This window comes from Lepisma saccharinum, chromosome 2, assembly GCF_977018435.1.
Source record: "Lepisma saccharinum chromosome 2, izLepSacc3.1, whole genome shotgun sequence".
In the NCBI taxonomy this organism is placed as follows: Eukaryota; Metazoa; Arthropoda; class Insecta; order Zygentoma; family Lepismatidae; genus Lepisma; species Lepisma saccharinum.
The window spans coordinates 151,125,521-151,145,382 of record NC_139230.1 but is presented as its reverse complement, the minus strand read 5'-3'; the positions used below and the strand labels follow the sequence as shown (position 1 = coordinate 151,145,382).

Here is a 19,862-nt window from a genome sequence, read left to right as displayed (position 1 = left end):
TTGTCTGATAATGATGTTACTCAACTGTAGAATCAGAAGGTGAATTAAATTGTGACGATAATAGCGACAGTTTTTATGAGACTTCAAATGGTGACAGTGATTGTGTAGTGTCTGATGAAGAATTTGTACATTATGGAGCAGAGTGCAAAGCAGCATTGATCTAGGTGTGGGAAGTTCGACACAGGCAAGTGCTAAGTTACTTGGTGACAGTACAGTATTTAGCACACCATTTTCTTCTTTTATCAAATATTTCCCCGGCTCAGTATTTGAACACACAGCAGAACAAACTGAAGTTTTCATCACCCAGTATCTTGATACTACTTACGAATTTCAACGCCGCTCGACCACTCTGTGTCATCCCGTGTTTTGAGAAATACCATACCATCAGGGACTACAGAATGGTTTGCCAGTACAAGGAATGACTTTTGTAATTTCTCTATAACATATTTTGCAATGTAATTTTTTTAAATTATTCTTTCTAAATTTTTTTTCAAAATTTCAAAATTTTTCAAAATATCATACCACCAGGGACTACAGAATGGTTTTCCAGTGCAAGAATGAATTTTGTAAGTTCTCTCTCATATATAACGCAATGTAATTGTGAAAACTATTTGTTTATAAAAAAAATATTTTTTCAAATTTAATTACGCAGCCAAGGGATATTGCGTGCCAGAGAATTCCGCAGCGAAAGAGTTAGTCTCTCATTCTTTTCTCTAATGAGGCTGCGTTCCATATTTGGGAAAAGTGAACAAACACAATTGCAGCATTTAGGGGGTTGAGAACCCACATGAGTTCTTCGAGACACATAAGCAGGATAGCCCCAAGGTCAATGTGTGATGCGCAGTTTCCAGGGACCAGCTAATTGTTCTTTCAGGAAGACACGGTGAACGGCACCAGCTACCTGAACATGTTACAGATATTTCTTGTCCCGTACCTACAGAGGTTAGGCATCATCACGAGGTCCACTTCCAGCATGATGGTGCCCCCACCCCCTGCCCCTGCCCCCTCCACATACACACTTTGCCCTTGAAATTCATGGGTTTCTTGATGCTTAATTTGTGGAGAGATCGATTGGTCAGAGAGGACCCACATCTTGGCCCGCCTTGTAATCAAGGGGTCCCGAGTTCAGTAACCGGTGGAGGCACAAGTGGTTCAGATCCCACTTTAAACTGTAGGTCCAGTCCTGATTAGTCTTCCTGTGCATAAAGTGGACTTAAAACCAAAACTCAAATCTTGGCCAACAAGGTCACCCAACCTTATGCCTTGCTGTGGGGAGGTGTATGCACAGAAACCACGACAGATCTTGACTACCTGAAGTTCAATATACGTGATTTGATATACAACATTCTGGACGAGCACCATCAGAAAGCAATTATTGAATTCAAACAAAGATTGCAAAAGTGTTTGGATGTAAATGGTGCCCAGCTGGAGATCTGGTGATGAACCAAACCACATCAAATATTAATTTTAAAGTTTTATCTGTGTAACAAACAATATTTTGTTGTAATAAATCTATTACTTTTAAAAGTTATAGGATTTTAGAATTTTTAGCAGGACTTTTAAAACATGCTGTATAGTGCAGGAAAAGATAAAATCTGGGAACATAAAATCGGGGTAACACTGTATATGCCAAACTCAATGTACATTTTTGATATAAAGTGGGAATGACTGATATGGAAAATTTACATGTATCAATCAAGTAAAGGTACCAGTTGATCCAATACAAAATGACAAACATTTCATGAACAACTTGGAATGATTCTATCATAACCCTTATGGATGCATATGGGGTAATTTTTTTCCAAGAAGAAAGACTAAGATTCTGCATAGTATGTAATTTTTTTAAGAGCTTGGGAATCAGGTATTTTCAAAAGAACTCATCCTGCACTTGTCTTAATGTAATTCATCTCCCTCCAACAATTAGATCAGCAGTAACAGTTGTTGCTACATAGGGGGACCTGGGGCAGAACAGGGTACCCTGTCTAAAACCTCTGGTAGATGCTGCATCCTGTGAAGACTGTGCAATTTTCCTTATTCTGTTCTGTTGCATCATGGGAAGTTGTGAATCACATTGTAGAGTCATTCGTTTATGAGGATCGTGCTTTTGTGAATTTTTATAATTTTGAAGAATATCTCCTTGAATGTAAGCCAAATTGTGTTAATACAACAGTGGTTTTCATGGCCGAGTTGGCCTTGGAGTGGCAGCTAGCACACCAGGCAGTGAGCATGTATCTGCCGGCATTTACATCCACAGCTGTATGCTGACCTTGGCACTGGATGCGTCAGTGCTTCAATATCCAGTTAGCTGGTGTCTAGTTTGCATGTATTTGTAAAGTGTTAAGTTGTTAACAAGTGTTTTAGATTGTTTTCTTCTAGTTTATGTATTACTGGTGCATTTCTGCAGTCTAATAATGCCACGCTATATGTACAATTTAAAACAACAAAAAAAATTTATGTATGACTCTTACATCATTATGAATTTTTGTAGAGAAGTTAGAAGGCATTTTGCAGCAGAATTCACAGATGTTCCTGTTTCACACAGAGACAATGTTTGAAAACAAGTGACCAAAGTTAGGAAAACAGGGTCTGTTCTTGATAAGAAGAGAAGGGTGAAATAGCATGTACTTAATGAAGAGAAACTAGACGACAAACTACGATTGGATTGGAACATACTCTTCAAAAATTCCTCTGGCGCCTTGCACAAGAAACAAGACATTTGCATGAGATCTCCATGGCGAGCTACCAAACTTTTAAACCTGAAGCCAGACATTAGAAAAATTGCAGGAAAATATCAGGAGAAAAAATTGAAGCAATTTCAGAAGAGGAACGAACTGAAACGTGTTAGTGAAAATTTAATTAAAAATGCTGTAAATGTGTGGAAGCAGCAAAACAACATTTACAAAATTTCTTGTAACAAGATATGTGCTCATTTTAATTGTAACTGTCAAGCTTATTTCATTACATAGCTAGCGGTTCCAGTTACGCATATGTTACATCCAGTTTGCCATCAGATACGCTTTCACTGACTAATACGCTAGCCACTACTCGATGGCCAAATCAATCATGAAAGGCACTGAATATGTCTAACACTTGCAGGAGGTAAATCCCACTAGTTCTTGCCCTATATAATGATAAATAGTTATTATTAAATGTAAATTACTACTGATTTTTAGATACCATTGCCAAACAACAACACCCAGGGTAGAATGGGGTACGAAAGTAAGAATATGAAAGAAGGGAAAAAGAAAAAAAAAACTCTTCCAAGAACTAAAATATGGAACGATTGGAAAGAAGATGATGATATAGAATGCTCTACTTGAAGAGTTAGAGTCAAGTGAAGATGATGATTAGAAAGATACAGCATGTATTTACTGTTGAGACTTGTACTCTACTTAGTGATCAGAATGATATGTCAGGAAATGAATGTGTCTAAATAAGCAGTTAGTGCATATTTTTCAATAAAGCTTATTCATATTGACAAATACTTTGTCCTACAATGAAAATAATTTAATGGTAAAATATTACCTGTGTGAGTCCAATTGTAGGTCATGTAGGTGCTAGAGTTCAGACTATTTTTCAGTGGAGCGAAAATATGCATAGGGTCATGTAATGGAATATTGTCCAGATGGTTTTCTCAGTGGGATGAAAATGTTCCAAAGAGTGTAAACAAGTGCTTGGTGCATATTTTTTCAATAAAACATATTCATAATGACAAGTAGTGTGTATTAAAATGAAAATTATTCAGGGGTAAAAAATTACCCCATGCAAGTGCTAATGTAGGTCATGTAGGTGCGAGGGTTCAAGGGTTAATATGATTCTAATGGACTACCTAGTAGAGCAGTATGCAATGACCTTAAGGTGCATCTAATTCAATGAAAATGTTGGTATTTACCCTGGAGGGTAAAAAGTAGGGGACACCAAGAATTGTGTACCAAATTCAGAGAATCTCATTCCATCTGGACTTTTTCACATGGGGTTTCACCAAACTCAACATTTACAAAGAAAGCTATAACTGAATGGAGTTACATAATTGTATCAGGGCAGCAGCATACGAGCAGCTATCGACAGCTACAGCAGCTTGGTGATACATGTTACAAGCACCAAACCTGATCTACCTAACCTACTCATGTATGCATCTAATATCTAATAGCAGCATCTAATAATAATCTATGTCTAACCCCTTTACCTGTTTATTTATTTACTAGTAAATTATTTTCATTGTAGGGCCCACTATTTGTCAACATGAATAATATTTTCATTGAAGAGCTAAAAGCATGGGATCTGATGAGATGGGTTGATGTCCGTAGCTCACACAACATATTTTGCTTTGATAGAATAATATGAAGTCATAGAGAAGCATTATCAATGGGAAATTCACTGATGTCAAACTTAGCTGACATTTTCATCCACTATTATCGGAAAAAAAAAGACTCTAAAAATTGTATATATTATTTGTGTGTAGGAGGTATGCAGATTCTAAGAATGAGCAGACCAAAAACCAGGTGTTCTCAAGATTAAATCAAAGTCATCTTAGAACTATTTTTATGGGTTAGAATAAGAAATGATTCACGGTTTCACTTTATATGGTGGGCCAAGAAATTACGAAGTAACCCAGAAAGTTATAACAGAGAAATAAAATAGTTATTCAATAAAGCAGAAGAGAAAGGATATTCGAAAGATAAAGTTATGAAACTTGCAGTGAAAGTAGAGAGGAGAACTGTGGCAAATAACAACTGGGATTCATATATAAAGACAAATAGAACAAAGAAAAATACATCAGTGTGCTTACAATAGAGCATATGTTGAAAAAATAAGGAGAAAATTGTGTAATTATGGGATAACAGAAGTTTTTAAAGAACCCCCTAGTATAGGAAGTTTGTTTGCTAAACATAAACATATGAAAAACAACAATTTTAATGATTATCCAGGCGTGAATGAAATTAAATGTGCCTCGTGTGAAGAAAGCTACACAGGAGAAATGGGAAGGAGTTTCCATGAGATTTAGCAAGCATGAAAAATATATAAAGTAGGGGGGGGGGGGGCCCTGAAACTGGCCTGAGTGAACATATGATATCTATGAATCATTCAAGTGGAGAATATAATATAACATCTGTACAGGAAAAGGAGTTAGAAAAAATGCTCGAAACTAAAAAAAATGTGAAAGCACAGCACAAACAATGAATAGGTATGATGGTGATATTGGGGAGAAATGGATCAATTTAGAAAACTGTCATTAATCCCCATATAAAAATTTCCAGTGTTTCCCACCAGTTTCAACTACAACAGAAAGTAATGTGAATCTGATGATGAGAGAGGGGAGGAGAATTGCCAGCAGGAAGAAATAGGTATGCATCAGTTAAGTGAGGCCAGTGCTCCATGGTAGATGGTGACATGTGTCCTTCAAGCGAGACAGCTGATGATAATGATGTAGGTGCAGTTTCTTTTAATCTCAAGTCTTGTATCCTTTTAACCACTTTTTATTCCTTGTTTTTCTTTAATATGATTTCTGGACACCCTTAAGGAAGGATCTTGCTAAGGATCCAAAATGGATTTAGTTAAGGACTTATAAACCACATGTAAAAAAGAGTGAAGTGTGGATACTGGTGGTATGACCTCATTTGCAGTATCTATGGCAGCTTCATCTGCAACATAATACCATGTATGGTTCTCATTCCTGATGCAATCATTTTACAATTGCTCTAAATTAGATTATTGAATTATCATTACCTGTTTTACTGCCATTAGTGTTCCAGTCAGAATGTCTCTAGCTTGAAAACAAGAACTGAAAGCTCCTGTTCCTAATAAAGGTCCTCTTTTCCAATCAACTTCTTCTAGATATGATTGTGATTTGTTTCCACCCTCCATATGCTGAAAAATCACAATCAACACATTAAAAAACACTTCAGTATTTCACATATTCACAAGAAATATTTCATAGACTGTTTACAATTAAGTAATAATTACATCAGCCTCTGACAACAAAAGAAAAATATGAAGCATTTATTGTTCCCATGTGCCTAAATATGTAACAACCAAAGCAGTGTCATGTCCACTTTCATCACTAACACATACCTATGTGTTCTCCCTCCCCTTCCTCACTAACCCACTTCCATATAACATCTGAATGTGCTACGTGCTCTGTCCTTCTCAGCAGGCATCCTCTTTTTCCCGGACAAGTCCTACATTTTAGCCTTATGTCCAGTGTCTGGGAAGAATTTGAAAAATATCATAAATGTCATTTTGAGAGTCACATAATATGAATTAGGAAAATATGTGTTTCAGTTGAACAAAGAGAAATAATGCAAGTCACTGAACTCCCAAACTCAATAGTGAAATTTATTTTGATTCAGTCATTGCTGAAGAAATAAAGTACCTCCTGCTAGAACAAAGATGGAAGCAATTAAGGTTTGACTGTCTTTGGTAGCCATAAAGGTGATTTTTTTTTTCAAATTTTCCTCTCCATTCAAAAAACCTCTTTGATATTCCAAAATATGAAAAATTACATACACTTAGAATTCCTTTTAGAGCATTGATGTGAATTTTCGTGTAGTTTGCTTTCACTGTTATCTAGATATTCTTAATAGTTTCGCGATTACGTAAGTCTATTAAAGTGTGACTCTGCCCCCCCCCCCCCTTGAGAAAAAATCCTGCGGGCACCCTTGGTTCACAGTCACTTGCAATGAATATTGATGAGGGACAACTGCACCCCACATGCCTAATTCAGGGTTAAAAACCTTACTATTCACAATACATATACAGAAGTACACCTATTACATATAATACTTAAAGCTCACAAATTTGATGTGTGCTTTAACTTGATTTCCTGTAAGGGTTGGGTAAAAAAAAAAAAAGGTAAAGTGATCCCCTGTGCATAGCACCACGCCATGAAGGTGTATAGGGGGTGTGGGGGTAATGCCCAACAATTTCTTGATCCGGTCGTGAGTGGGGGTGATGTGATCAGCATCACACCCCTGACTGCCTTTACCCCCCAGGGTTGCCCCCAGGTACCCATGTTATTCGACGCTGGGTGGGTGCCGGGGCCGCTTCCAACGTTAGAAAAGTTCCCGGATTTGAACCGGCCGGGGATCGAACCCGGGACCTTGAGCATGGTAGTCAGACGCATTACTGACTGAGCCACCGCGTAGTCAAATCTATAATTTTAGGCATACTTTTCTATGTTGTTTACATATGATCCCAATCCTTTTGTGACTCATGACTGCACATATAAAACAAGAGGGACCGGTTCATTCCTAATTTTAATATAGTACATAATTATAATGCCATTAACAGACTGACTGAATGCAGTGGTGGTGATTGGGAGGAGAAGTTGCCCCCTAACTTCTTGCCACTTTTGCCCCTGCACTATGGCCTCTAAATACAAAGCCTTGTTTACAAGAAAAAGTAAAGTGTCCATACCCAGCCTAATTTTGGCACCCAATCGCTACTACTGACTGAATGTATAGGTAAAAGATAAAGTTAACATGAATAACAAAAGTCAGCCTAAAATAACCAGAGGCTACACAAATATAAATTTTAGCTAATTTTGGTAAAGTTTTCAGTATGATTGCCTTGTGTTAAAAGATTTTCATTAGTGGAATTTACGAGGGGTGACTGAAAAGTTCTCGGCCTACCCATGATGCATTTATCGTAGCTGAATGTTACTTTAGCTAATCATATTATATGCCTTTGCAAAGCCCCATACCAAATTTCATAGTACTATCTTTTTTTGTCTTTCAGATTTTGATGTTTGAAGTGAAGACGGTGAGCATTTTCGGAAAAATGGATAAAGTGAGCATTCGTGTGGATATCCAATACCTCCTGAAAAATGGCATGAGTGGACAGGACATCCACAAGGACATGATGGAAACATTGGGAGAGGATGCCCCATCGTATTCTACTGTGAAAAAGTTGGTGGCGGATTTCAAGAGGGGGAGCACCTCCGTCCAAGATGCACCTTGCAGTGGAAGGCCGGCAACGGCCTGTACTGAAGAAAACATCACAGCAATACAGGATCTTGTTATGGCAGACCGGTGAGTGACAGAATGTTACATCGCAGAGAAAGTGGGGATGTCCCAGGAACGCGTTGGACACATACTAACAGTTGTGCTGGACATGCACAAGGTGTCATGTCGATGGGTCCCGAAAATGTTGAGTGCTGAGAACAAACGTCAGAGACACCTCTTGTCTGCAGCAAACTTGACCCTCCTTCAGGCTGATCCTGAGGCATTTCTCCAACGTTTCGTAACCATGGACGAAGCATGGGTCCACCACTTTCAGCCAGAGTCCAAGGTGCAATCAAAACAGTGGAAACACCCCTCCTCCCCCGCCCCCAAAAAGTTCAAGTCTGTGAAATCAGCTGGCAAGGTGATGGTCTCTGTTTATTGGAATGCGAGGGGTGTCATCCTGACTGAGTATCTAAAAAAAGGTGAAATGGTGAACGGTGTGTATTATGCTGCTCAACTGAAGCATTTGAGGGAGGCCATTAAGGTGAAACGTCATGGAATGTTGATTAAGCGCATCCTTTTCCACCAAGACAATGCACCCGCGCACACGTCCACCATTGCAATGTCGTGCGGCTTCGAACTGCTTCAAAACCTCCCTATTCGCCAGACTTGGCTCCCTCAGACTTTCATCTGTTCCCTAAACTTAAGCAACACCTCGGTGGAATCCATTTTCCATCAGATGATGACGTCATGGCTGCGGTGGAGGACTTGTTTGCAGTGCAGGATGAAACGTTCTATAAGGAAGGTATCATAGGCCTGCAGCACTGGTGGCAAAAGTGTGTGGCGCTGAAAGGGGACTATGTTGAAAAATAGCCATGAACGATTGAGCTCCTGGCATCCCTTCATGGGTAGGCTGAGAACTTTTCAGTCACCCCTCATACATCACAAAACATTCCCAATAAATTACAACCAAATTTATCCAGAGAATGAGAAATACATAAATTACAGTGACTATGATTTGCTCCATTTTTAATGTGCAACACCAATAGTTTGTAATAGAAGAAAGCACATTTAGTCAATAGAAATACACTTATCAATTCACTACACAGAAAGACTAATTTAAGTATATGAATATTTGTTATTTTTTTAGAAATACCCACAGGGTCATTCCATGTCAAATCAACAAGGATCTCAAACTTATATTTTTTCATTCATTTGAAATTTGGCACATTGAAAGGGGCCGGTCACCTGATGTAGGAAATATGCAAAGTTCCACATCCGTATCTTTTGCACATAGCAAAAAAATGGAAAGAAGGAGAAGTCGTTGGAAATAGATGAGTTTCAATCTAAAGTGCTTCAATTTTCAATGTAGTATGCACTGTTCAGGCTGTACACTGGTATGAGCCTCATTGGTAACCAAAAATGCCACACCCTTGTCCCGGAATACTGTATGCCACCATAATACCGCACAGTACTGGGTAAATTAAGAATGATTGCACAAATAACGGAGTTGCCAATGGGACCAGACTTATGAATCACCCTGTATTTCTAAGAACTGGGAATGTAAATATGAGCTTCATGTACATTAATTCAAACGATATTGTGTTTCATTTCTGTTATACATTTACCTTTGAATTATAAGAATTTGTCTATTCAAATATGTTATCATGTATTACCTAACCTAAACTAAATCTAACATAACTCCGGATTCCATTGGCATCCCATTTTAAAAATTTAGGTGTACAGTTATTGAGTAGCATTGTATGTATGACAAATAACCTTTTGAAAAAAATAAAATACCTGTTTTTGAGAAAATGGCTACCAAAATTTTCTTTGCACCACCTTCAATTGTTTTTAATCTGATATAAGCATGTAATATTTCATGTGAAAGAGCCCTTCAAGACCTTTCCAACGCAATGTGAATCACTAATATAGGTGCCCTGATTGCCAAAATATTGCAATTTGAAGTTAAAATATTGTAATTTGAAGTTAACAAGATGTTGGGAAATAATGGTCAAAATCACACATTTTGCGTTCCTGTCATTTCAGAAATACAAAACATGGATCTGCAACTTTGCATATTTTCCTACTTCAGGTGGCCCATTCAGTAAGCCAAGTTTCAAAGAAATAAAAATATGTGAGGTTGAAAAGTGCCTCTTTCTTGGTCGAGTTGACACATAATGACCCCACAATAAAATTTCAAATAAAACACAAATGTTTAAAAAATAATAACATTCATATTAAAGCTACTAAATTAATATTATTATTACTTTTTTTGTACAAATATACCCTAACTTTACATTTTTCCAGGACTACGCATTTATCTTCTTTCACCCAATAAAGTAACATTTTGTCACATTTTCCTGAATTTTAAATGTCCCAAATGTGAAATGAAAAATCCATAACTTCAAACTTTCTAGACAATTTTGTACTACATTTAAAAACACATGAAAGCAAAACTAAATACATATTTCTAGAAATAAAATAAACAAAACAATTCTCTATGTAATTAAAAACAGAAAAATTCTTACCTTTTCTTGAGGGTTCATAATGGAATCTGAAGAATGTGAGACAGAAAAAAATCCTGGTATTGAAGGAAGAGTGTATTCTGAATCATTGCCAAGTTCCAGGAAGTTAATTGGAACAATAAGTTCTTCTGGGGAATCAGCATCATTATGATGAAGTGAATATTGGGGGCTTACTTCTCTGACAGGTGTACTATGAGGAGCAGTTGGTGTTGTGGGTGTCGTTATTCTTGATCTAAATGTTGATGTTGTTGTTGGATGTTGAACTCTATGTGAATACATCGATGAACCATTCAATGGAAAGTGATTTTCACATTTTGAATCCACCATAGCTGCACTTACAGCCATGCCTCCACTGCACATGTCCCTGTAAGTACCATTTATTTCTGGTTTTGTAGGCAGTAACTCGTCTACCTTTTTGTTCCTTGAAAACAGATTGTACAATTTTGAACTGGGGGTTTTCCGTTTTGATGGAGGCACTGAATTCACACCGGGTAACTGCTGAAATTTAACAGGTTTCTTACTTTTTGCTTTACTGAGATCAAGCGGCAGATCCTTTGGACGGGCAGGAGGAGAAGACAATTTTGCAGCTTGATTTTTTGTACTGGACTCTATGTGCCGGCTCTTCAAAGCTGTTGGAGACAGCAATGATTTCAACACAGTACTTGGATAAGGTGTGTGCTCCGACACTTGCTTTTTATGTTCATACGAACTATGTGAAACACTGCGTTCAAAAGGAGGCCTGTTAACTGGTGATTCCACTTTGCTGTACCATTTCTCTGTAATGCCAGGTTGATTGAGGGTTGCAACCTGTACATTCCCTTTTACTTTCCTCTGACTTGAGAATGGAGATTTCCATTCCACAGCAGACAGAAGTCTTTTCCTCATTCTTACTTGTAAACTGGAATCTAGTTCTGAAAGCATGTCTAACACCTGACTGAACACACCTGGTTCAGTTGATGTCATCCTGGAAGCAAACACAAAAACTCTCCGGGAAAGTTTACTCACTGTACTATGAGAACTTTTCAGTGACTTAAAAGCAAATTCAATAACTGTCATTAAGCGATCATAATTTCGCAGTTTGTATCCAGAATCTTTTGAATACAGTGGCACATACTGAAGACAAAATTCATCTGCAAAATCCTCCATTAGGTGATCTAACACTATCAATCTGCCAAGGAGCCACTGCCATGTAACACATTCCACAGTAAAGTTCTCTAGTACACAGCTTAACACTAACTCCAACCCTTGCAATCCTTCAGGTACATAATCCTTAGCATGTCTGCCAAGTGCTAATTCACCAAACTGGCCTTTAGCAAGTTCTAAAAGCACTTCGGTACTCAACTGGCTTGTTCGCCTGTTTCCATCGGCACACTTCAAGAGAACAGCACGTATTATAGGACGTATTAGTTCCTGCAGATCTTCTAAATGATCCCTACTGTGGCAATTAGTGTAGTTCAGCAGAACTTTGAAGCAGCGCTAAAATAAAAAGAAGCTTTATTTAGAAACACAGTAACCACTTAATAGCATAATCCTCAATTAAAACAGCCATGGAAACCTTATATTCTAATTGAACACAAAAATACAATCACTGATTCAAAAATATATTTATATAACGTATTTCTCACACAACAGAAATCAAGGATATTTATAGTGTTGTGAAAGAGGAAAAATGTAACCCTGCAAAAAGTCAAACCTATTGAATTTTGCATTGAAAAAGAAACCTGAACTTTCTTGCATAAGCTCAAATGCAATATTTAGATTATGGAACTGTAAGAGTAACCAATCACTAACAGCATTAAAGTTTGTGTATAAAATGCTTTACTTCAGTGTCTCATTACTGGTGGACTGCATTTTATCTCACTCTTCCTCTTTCAAAATGTGTTATCCAGGTATAACTTTTTACTATGGTTGAACCAATACTAATACAAATGCCAATACCCTTACTGATTCCCACTGAGGATTGATGCCGATACTTTGAAATTGAAACAATCTTTAAGGGAAGTTCGTCTTGTGCCTCGGTGTGAGGCGGACGTTTGTGTTGTGTTTGTGCAAATCATATTGCGAAGGACCTATTTACACCCATGAATAGGAAGAAGAGTTTTGTGTTGTCTTTTGTGTTAATACTGGCGAAGGACCTATTTATAACTATAAATAGGAGGAAAAGTTTATTTTAACGCAGGATGTTATCGGATTTTGTCTGATGCATTCCTTCAGTACACATGTCGAAAATCACCTTCTTTAGTGGTGATAGGGACAAATTGGAGAAGAACAATTTTTAAGTGGTTTGGGTACTTATAAATTTTAATATACAAATTTTTTATTGGAACTATGTCATATCAAGGTACCAGAGTTTTGATTGAATATACAAGTATTTATAATTTCACATGAGATAATCATTTAATCACAAAATTAATTTTTATCCAAAAAAATAATTAAATTATGCATTTTGCATAATTTCTAGGATATTTTGGACTCTGCCAAAGTGCTAAGAATCATTTTTGTAAGACACATGCACTCTGGTTGACTAAATTTTAACCAATACTTTACGATATCAATATGTCAGCATCAGTATCAGATTTATATAGGTAAGGTAAAGTCACCATGCCATGAAGGCACATTTAGGGGATGTGTGGGTAGGGTCCCACACATTCTAGATCTCAGCTACTTTGGAGATGATGAGATCAGCACCATGCTCTGGCTGCCTTTACCCTTTGGTACCAATCGATTTGATGCTCGGTGATCCACAGAGTCACTTTATGTGAAGACAAGCCTGGAAAAAATCCGATCCTGGGAATCAAACAGGGGTCTCCACATGGCAGTCAGATGCCCTGCCTACTAGACCACAGCAGCTCATATCGGTATCAGATCAGCTCTACTATTTACCCTACCTGCCATCTAAGATATCCTTTTGCACTTCAGAAAAAAATATATCTGTCTCTCAAAGAACTTGAAATAGGAATGACAGCTACAATTCACATTATTTTATCTTAATTTTGTTTTCATGTTTGAGTTCTTTTTGCAACACCTCTATCAACTGGGCAAATAGTACATCAAAGCAGGGGAAGTTCAAAGTAAAGTCTTGATAATACTAACTGCTATTTTAAATTTGAAATTGCTGTCCACTGAAACAGACTAACAATAAAAAATGTTACTTAGGGAGATTTCAGACTGAAGCGACAAGCAAGAGGTAACACATGTCACTTGGAAACAAGCCAATCAACAGCAATGTCTCACACTATAGTGACATGACAGGCTGCACAAGACTTCCTTCGATTGGTGAAATCTTCAAGCAACACATGTTGCTTGTTGCTTTGGTCTGAAATCTCCCTTAGAAGTGGAGAAATGTTTGTGAGACATAATTAAGAAGACAAGAGACTGCTTCACCTAGGAAAAAAGTAATATGTGTTGGAATATATCTTTCTGATTTGTAGTTTTTACTTATCTAAATTGGATCTTCACATGCAGGCCCCTCCTACTGTTTTCATTGATTGATTGATTTAGTTTATTTTACTTTGTGTTTTGTGCCTCTTGGCTAATTTGCGAAGATGGGGATGAGTTATGAAATGATGAACAACCAAGCCTGAGTGGAATTCGAACCCTACTGTTTTCATGATCATATAGTACTATGTAGCAGGGAACGAAAAAAAAAAACTCTCTGATATCAGATTTTCAAATCTATGTGAGGAGTAAGAGAGTGAATAATACCCTTCCGCTACATTACCAGGGGCACTTCAGAATGTGCAGCATTATCAATGCTTTCACCCATTGTAACATGTTGGTTGGTGGTGAGGTTGGCTGCAATAGCAAAATAACCTATCATTTGCCAGGGAACTAAAAGAAAGGCAAATGAAGCTGGGGCTTACATACATGAGTTGTGACAGTTAAGGATGCGACATAAATTTAAGAAAAAATAAAAAAAAATATATATAGGCAGAGGAAAACAGTCACACCATTTAGTGTCAAGTACTTGTACACCATCATGAAGGAGAAAACAGTATATAGCGAAAGTAGAGAAGTAATATTTAACACCGTTAACTTTTTTTGATAATGAAGTATATAAGTTAAAAATATCATGTAAAGTGAGACTCAAAACATGTAGTGGCTGAAGTACAAAAATCGAAAAGTTTTATCACAAGAAAAAAAGAAGGAAGAGTAGTGACATGCATGCCCTTCCCCCTCAAAAGACTATGACCGACTCCCCTCTCTAATGGTAGATCCATTATGGCAAATTTTTAGAGCAAGAAATTTTGGGCAAACAAAAGATTAAGGAAATATTAAATCAGTCCTTTTCATGTACATTTGCTAATTGGGAATGAATCTACTCTTTTTGGAAGAATTTGAGTCATGGCACTAGAACCTCCGAAACTGATTCACTGAAGTGTAAGAGTAGATAACTAATACAATTACCCTAAAATGGGTAAATGTGATTTAGAATGATATTCCATTTAGTTTTATTGTAAATAAGTGACATAGCTAGAGGCTTCTGTGCCCAGGGTGAGAATAGATTTTGGCATCCCTTGCATTTAATTTAACCTCTTGCATTTAATTTTCAAAATTGGTGGGTTCAGACTGGAGGGGATATTTCAGAAGGTGGAAGGAGTAAGTAGTTGAAATGTACAGATTTAGAAAAAAATTGAAAAGACAACAAAATTGTTGTTGAAAATTTGCATACATAATTCAAAGAATTCACTTACATAATTCACATAATTCACTTCCACAAAAAATGTGAAAGTTTTAATAAGCATCTTACATGAAAATATCATTATGCATCATTGCTTTAATAAATAACACATACCAAGCATCCTAGATAAACTTTGAACACAGGATCTGCTGCAACCATAGTTAATATTTTTGTACAACACCACACCACTCTACGTTGCTGGTCAATGTTATCAGACTGATGAACATTTATAACATCATTTGTCAACCGCTTCACTGCCATTTCACGCACAATCCAATCTCGAGAATACAAGCAGGATACTACTTCAGGTCCGAACACCTAGGAAGAAAATCCACTTTCACAGAATCATTTAATAAAAAGTTCACTAATATATGACTTACTATGAAGCACTAGTATTCTAATTTAGCATATGCACTGGTGCACAAAATTAAGCGACATAGTCAAGTGCACAATATTAAAGAAACAAAATACAAGTGTATTTCCTGCATGGGAAATATCACAAAATGGTACATGATTGCCATGAAATGAGACAAGAGGTTGATATAATGCCAGTCTACAGGAAAGATCACATTTGTGTCCCAATACACTGATAACTAGGGAGCGGAAGTTGATGAAATGTCATATTTTTTCTGACATCTTGGACACAATGCCCATTAAATATACACAATATTACACTTTGTCTAGAACCCAAAAAAGGTAATTTTAAAGTGCCTTTTTTTGCATTTTTTGCCAATTTTCAGGTTTTAGGTCATTTTCCCCGATTTTTGGCATTTTCCCGTCATTTTTCGCAATAGTCGGTGTATTGTTTCGTCATATTTTGTCACTTCTTTCATTTTGGTAATATTCTTGAGTCTTTTCACCAAGGTGAACATAGGCCTATATATATCTTGCAGGATTTATTTTTCTTTACAGTGCCACAGAAACACACCACACTATATCACCATTCAAAGATGTGGGAAATTAACGCATTTTACACCAATTCATTCAGTGTATATCTATGACTTTTTCATAAAATTGTTTTAAAATTATTTGGTTGTTTCCATTGGAAATCCTCATTGCATATTTTAATTGAATGTGCATGTGGTATCATTTGGTGCTTTTTTTTTAAAGCAAAATTGAATTTTGTTTAATTTCCTTTTCATTTCAATTTTTAACGTTAAACTAACAAATTTAATGGTCATTTTTCCCCATTTCTTAGGACATTTTATAGGTCATATACCTATATTTTTTAGGTCATCATCTTCCGCTCCCTACTGATAACATAATGTCTGCCCAAGACAGTTAATTGAACCTGGACAATATGTTTTGTGTTTGTATCAATGATGGATAAATGTGTACTACATCGTCAATTATGACACAAAGGAAGTGTCTGGCCAACTCTTCACAGTGGAGAGCGATAGGCAGATAGTAGCTGTAGCTAGATATTTTGGTGTCCTAGGCAGGATTATGGTTTGGTATCCCCACCCCAACCCACACCCAATATTTTCTCCTCAAAGATGACATTACTGAGTCCCATATGATGCAGCTGATGGATGACTTTTCAGAAGGTGAGTGTATTATGAGCATGAACTGGCCTGTATGATCCCTGGATTTAAATTTAATTCAGCATGTTTAGGATGCTCTAAGGAATCATGTTGCCTCACACCAGTACCCACCAACCACTCTCCAGGAGCTATGGACAGCTTTCCAAGAGAAATGGAAAGAACTTCCACCATCACTGTGGGGAACCCCTATTTACATTTACAAGATGTCACGGTGGTGTCGAGCTTGCACACACACTATTGATGCAGCTAGTTTGTGTCCTGTTTTGTTACATTGCATACAGATAATAATCTAATGTCAGTTGTGGAATTGGTCTGCCTGTATTTTAAACTTTACTACCTGTTGCTTTAACTTCGTTTCACCAGTGTATTTAGAGGTGTTCGGTACTTTTAAAATAAAGTTATAATGGATATTTTATCCCATTTACAGATATCCACATCTGAATACCTATAATATTTCAACAATATGCATTTGTTGTTGCAGTAGATCAATATCTTGCTTTATATATTAAGTATTTCAGTAGTAGATTTTGTATGAATCAACCTATTTTTTATTTTTAATTTGCACTAAATGAAGTTAATGTTAGGGAAGCTAAATTTTATGTTTTTATTATTCAACAATTTTCTCCCCTCCCCTTTTTTGCTATTGCTAAAAATAATATTATATAAGATGCACTTGTCTTTGAACATGAACACGACCAAAATATTTTGGTTTTTACATGAGGTATGCCAGTCAAATATCTGAAGCTCCATAAGGACTGAATTATTCTGAAAAGTTGGCTGCATATTTAGCTTGTTTATATTAGAAATGCTGAATCTTTATTAGTACTAGAAGTTAATCTTTTTAAATTAGTTTTCTACCATTTCAATCAGCTGAAAAAAGATTAAAGAAAAAAACATACATAGTTAAACGTTGAGATAAATACAGTTACAAGCATATTTTTACCCAATCTTACATGATTAGATATTTTCTGGGGCAAAGCATATAAGCGGGATCTCATATTTTCCCTCTGTGTATAACCATGAACACATTATTTTCATACAATAGAATGCATGTAAGAAGTGAATGAAAGAAAGAGTAATTTCTTATTTGAAACTTCAATATTGCAGAAATATACATTGATGCTGTTCTCAACCTTTCATTTACACTTGAAAACAGTAAACATTAATGCTACTAGATGAACATGAGATAGAGAAAATCATTATAACACAATTAAGCCTTGTTTCCATGATTATGAAAAACTAAATATGCTGACCAAGGCAGTAATTTATTTTATTTTATTAAAAACATAAACTAAACGTAACGTTTCAACCTTCTAGCAAGGTCTTCTTCAGACTCTGTATCAAGTACAAACATTTGAAGAAGACCTTGCTAGATGGTTGAAACGTTACGTTTAGTTCATGTTTTTAATAAAATAAATTACTGCCTTGGTCAGCATATTTAGTTTTTCAGAGAAAATCATGTTGAACCATCACAGCATACATGTGTTTATGTAAGCAAAATCAGGAATTGTACAGCAAAACAATTCCTCCTGTGTTAAAGGAAATCATATACAGTGCCTTTCATGGAAAAGGTGGCATCTACTGGAATTTAGACCCACAGCTGTATGCTGACCTTGGCACTGGACATGTCAGTGCATCAGTATCCAGATAGCTGGTGTTAAGTTTGCATGTGTTTGTGAAGTGTTAAGGTGTTAACAAGTGTTTTGGATTGTTTTTTAGTTTACGTATTACTGGTGCTCTTTTGCAGTCTAATAATGCCATGCTATCCATACAATTTAAAACAGGCAATATGCAGGTTCTGTTTTAAACCATCACGTTCCAGCGTTGCCTACGTGGGGGCCTGATGAAATTTAAATTTCGTAAAAATATAGTTTTATTTTACTTTCAACTTCTTCTTCTACTTGATAAATGAAAATGAAGTTTATTCGACCATGGGTGTATTGTCTAGTGTGTACGGAAGAAAACGAGGTATAAGTTTTAACTCTAGGATTGATAGTTTCTGAGATAACAATTTTTGGAATTTTGAATTTCCCGTTAAAAAGCACGGCTTTTATATTAGAAAATATTTTTCTATGAAAGTATCATCAGTAAGTGCACAATTCTTGCTACGAGAATGAAATACATATCACGCAATATGCAGGAACTGTTTTGAACCCTCATGTCCTGGTGTTGCCTACGTGGGGGCGCGACGAAATTGAAATTGTGTAATGAAAAAATAAGATTATTAATTTTCGTCTTCTTCTTCTTCTATTTGGTTAGTGCAAATTGTATTATTTCAACAACAGGCGTGTAGCTGAGACTGTACTGAAAGAAACAAGCTATAATTTGTAAGTCCAGCATTCGTAGTTACGGAGATATAAATCTTCATTTAAAACTTTGCGCAATTTTAAACTTTCCACTGAAAATGCGCTGGGCGTTTAAGGGTCTACCTTTACTGTGCACTAGGGCCTTGCAATAACAAGTTGAAATTTTGACACACATTAGAGGAAGGTCTAATTATGTAGTGTATGCAACTTGGCTTGGATATTTCTTGTCCCTTTTGTGCTACACCATCTCCAAAATCCACCATTTTCCGGTGATTTTTCAATTTCTTGCATAATCAACCACATATAATATGGATTGGGTGATATATATGGAGACGACATAATGTGTGCATACTGAATTCACATCAGGGTTACTAGAAAAATTAATGCCACCTTCCTGGTTGGATTACAGTTGTAACAGCAGGCACACAAAATATGCATTTTTTGACGCATAAGGCTTTTTAAGGCATATTCTGGGGTATTTCATTTGCTAACGTAAACAGGCTGAGGATATTTTGATGCAATACACGTGTTCCTTGGTGAGAGGTTTGTTTGGTGTGTAAATATCACTAGGCTGTGACCAATAGTTCCAAAGTTATTGAGTCATGAAGTTAGTTCTGAGACGAATTTCCCAGATTTGGGCCACATTTTCTGTTGCACACCACCTTCTTCCACAGGCTATAACTCTAGAACGATTTCTTGGAGGAACCTAATATTTGGAATACAAGCCTTCCAGACATGGTTGAACCTTCATGTCAAATTCCATCCAAATCAAAGAACCATGACCTGGAAACTTTTCTGAAATTGGTCAAATTTTTAAGTATGACTCTTGCATCTTTACAAATTCTTCTAGGGAAGTTAAA

At 36.5% G+C, this 19,862-nt stretch overlaps 1 protein-coding gene across 4 annotated transcripts in view; it reads right to left on the bottom strand.

Moving 5' to 3' along the window:
* LOC145984146 (mitogen-activated protein kinase kinase kinase 1-like) overlaps positions 1-19,862 on the bottom strand; it is a 229,786-nt gene that overhangs the window by 41,517 nt on the left and 168,407 nt on the right. For all 4 annotated transcript variants that reach the window (XM_083117608.1, XM_083117609.1, XM_083117610.1 and 1 more), the window contains exons 10-12: positions 15,267-15,470; positions 10,475-11,947; positions 5,728-5,868 (exon numbers count right to left, since the gene is read on the bottom strand). In XM_083117608.1, the coding sequence (XP_082973734.1) occupies positions 5,728-5,868; positions 10,475-11,947; positions 15,267-15,470 (1,818 nt within the window). The remainder of the gene's footprint in view (positions 1-5,727; positions 5,869-10,474; positions 11,948-15,266; positions 15,471-19,862) is intronic.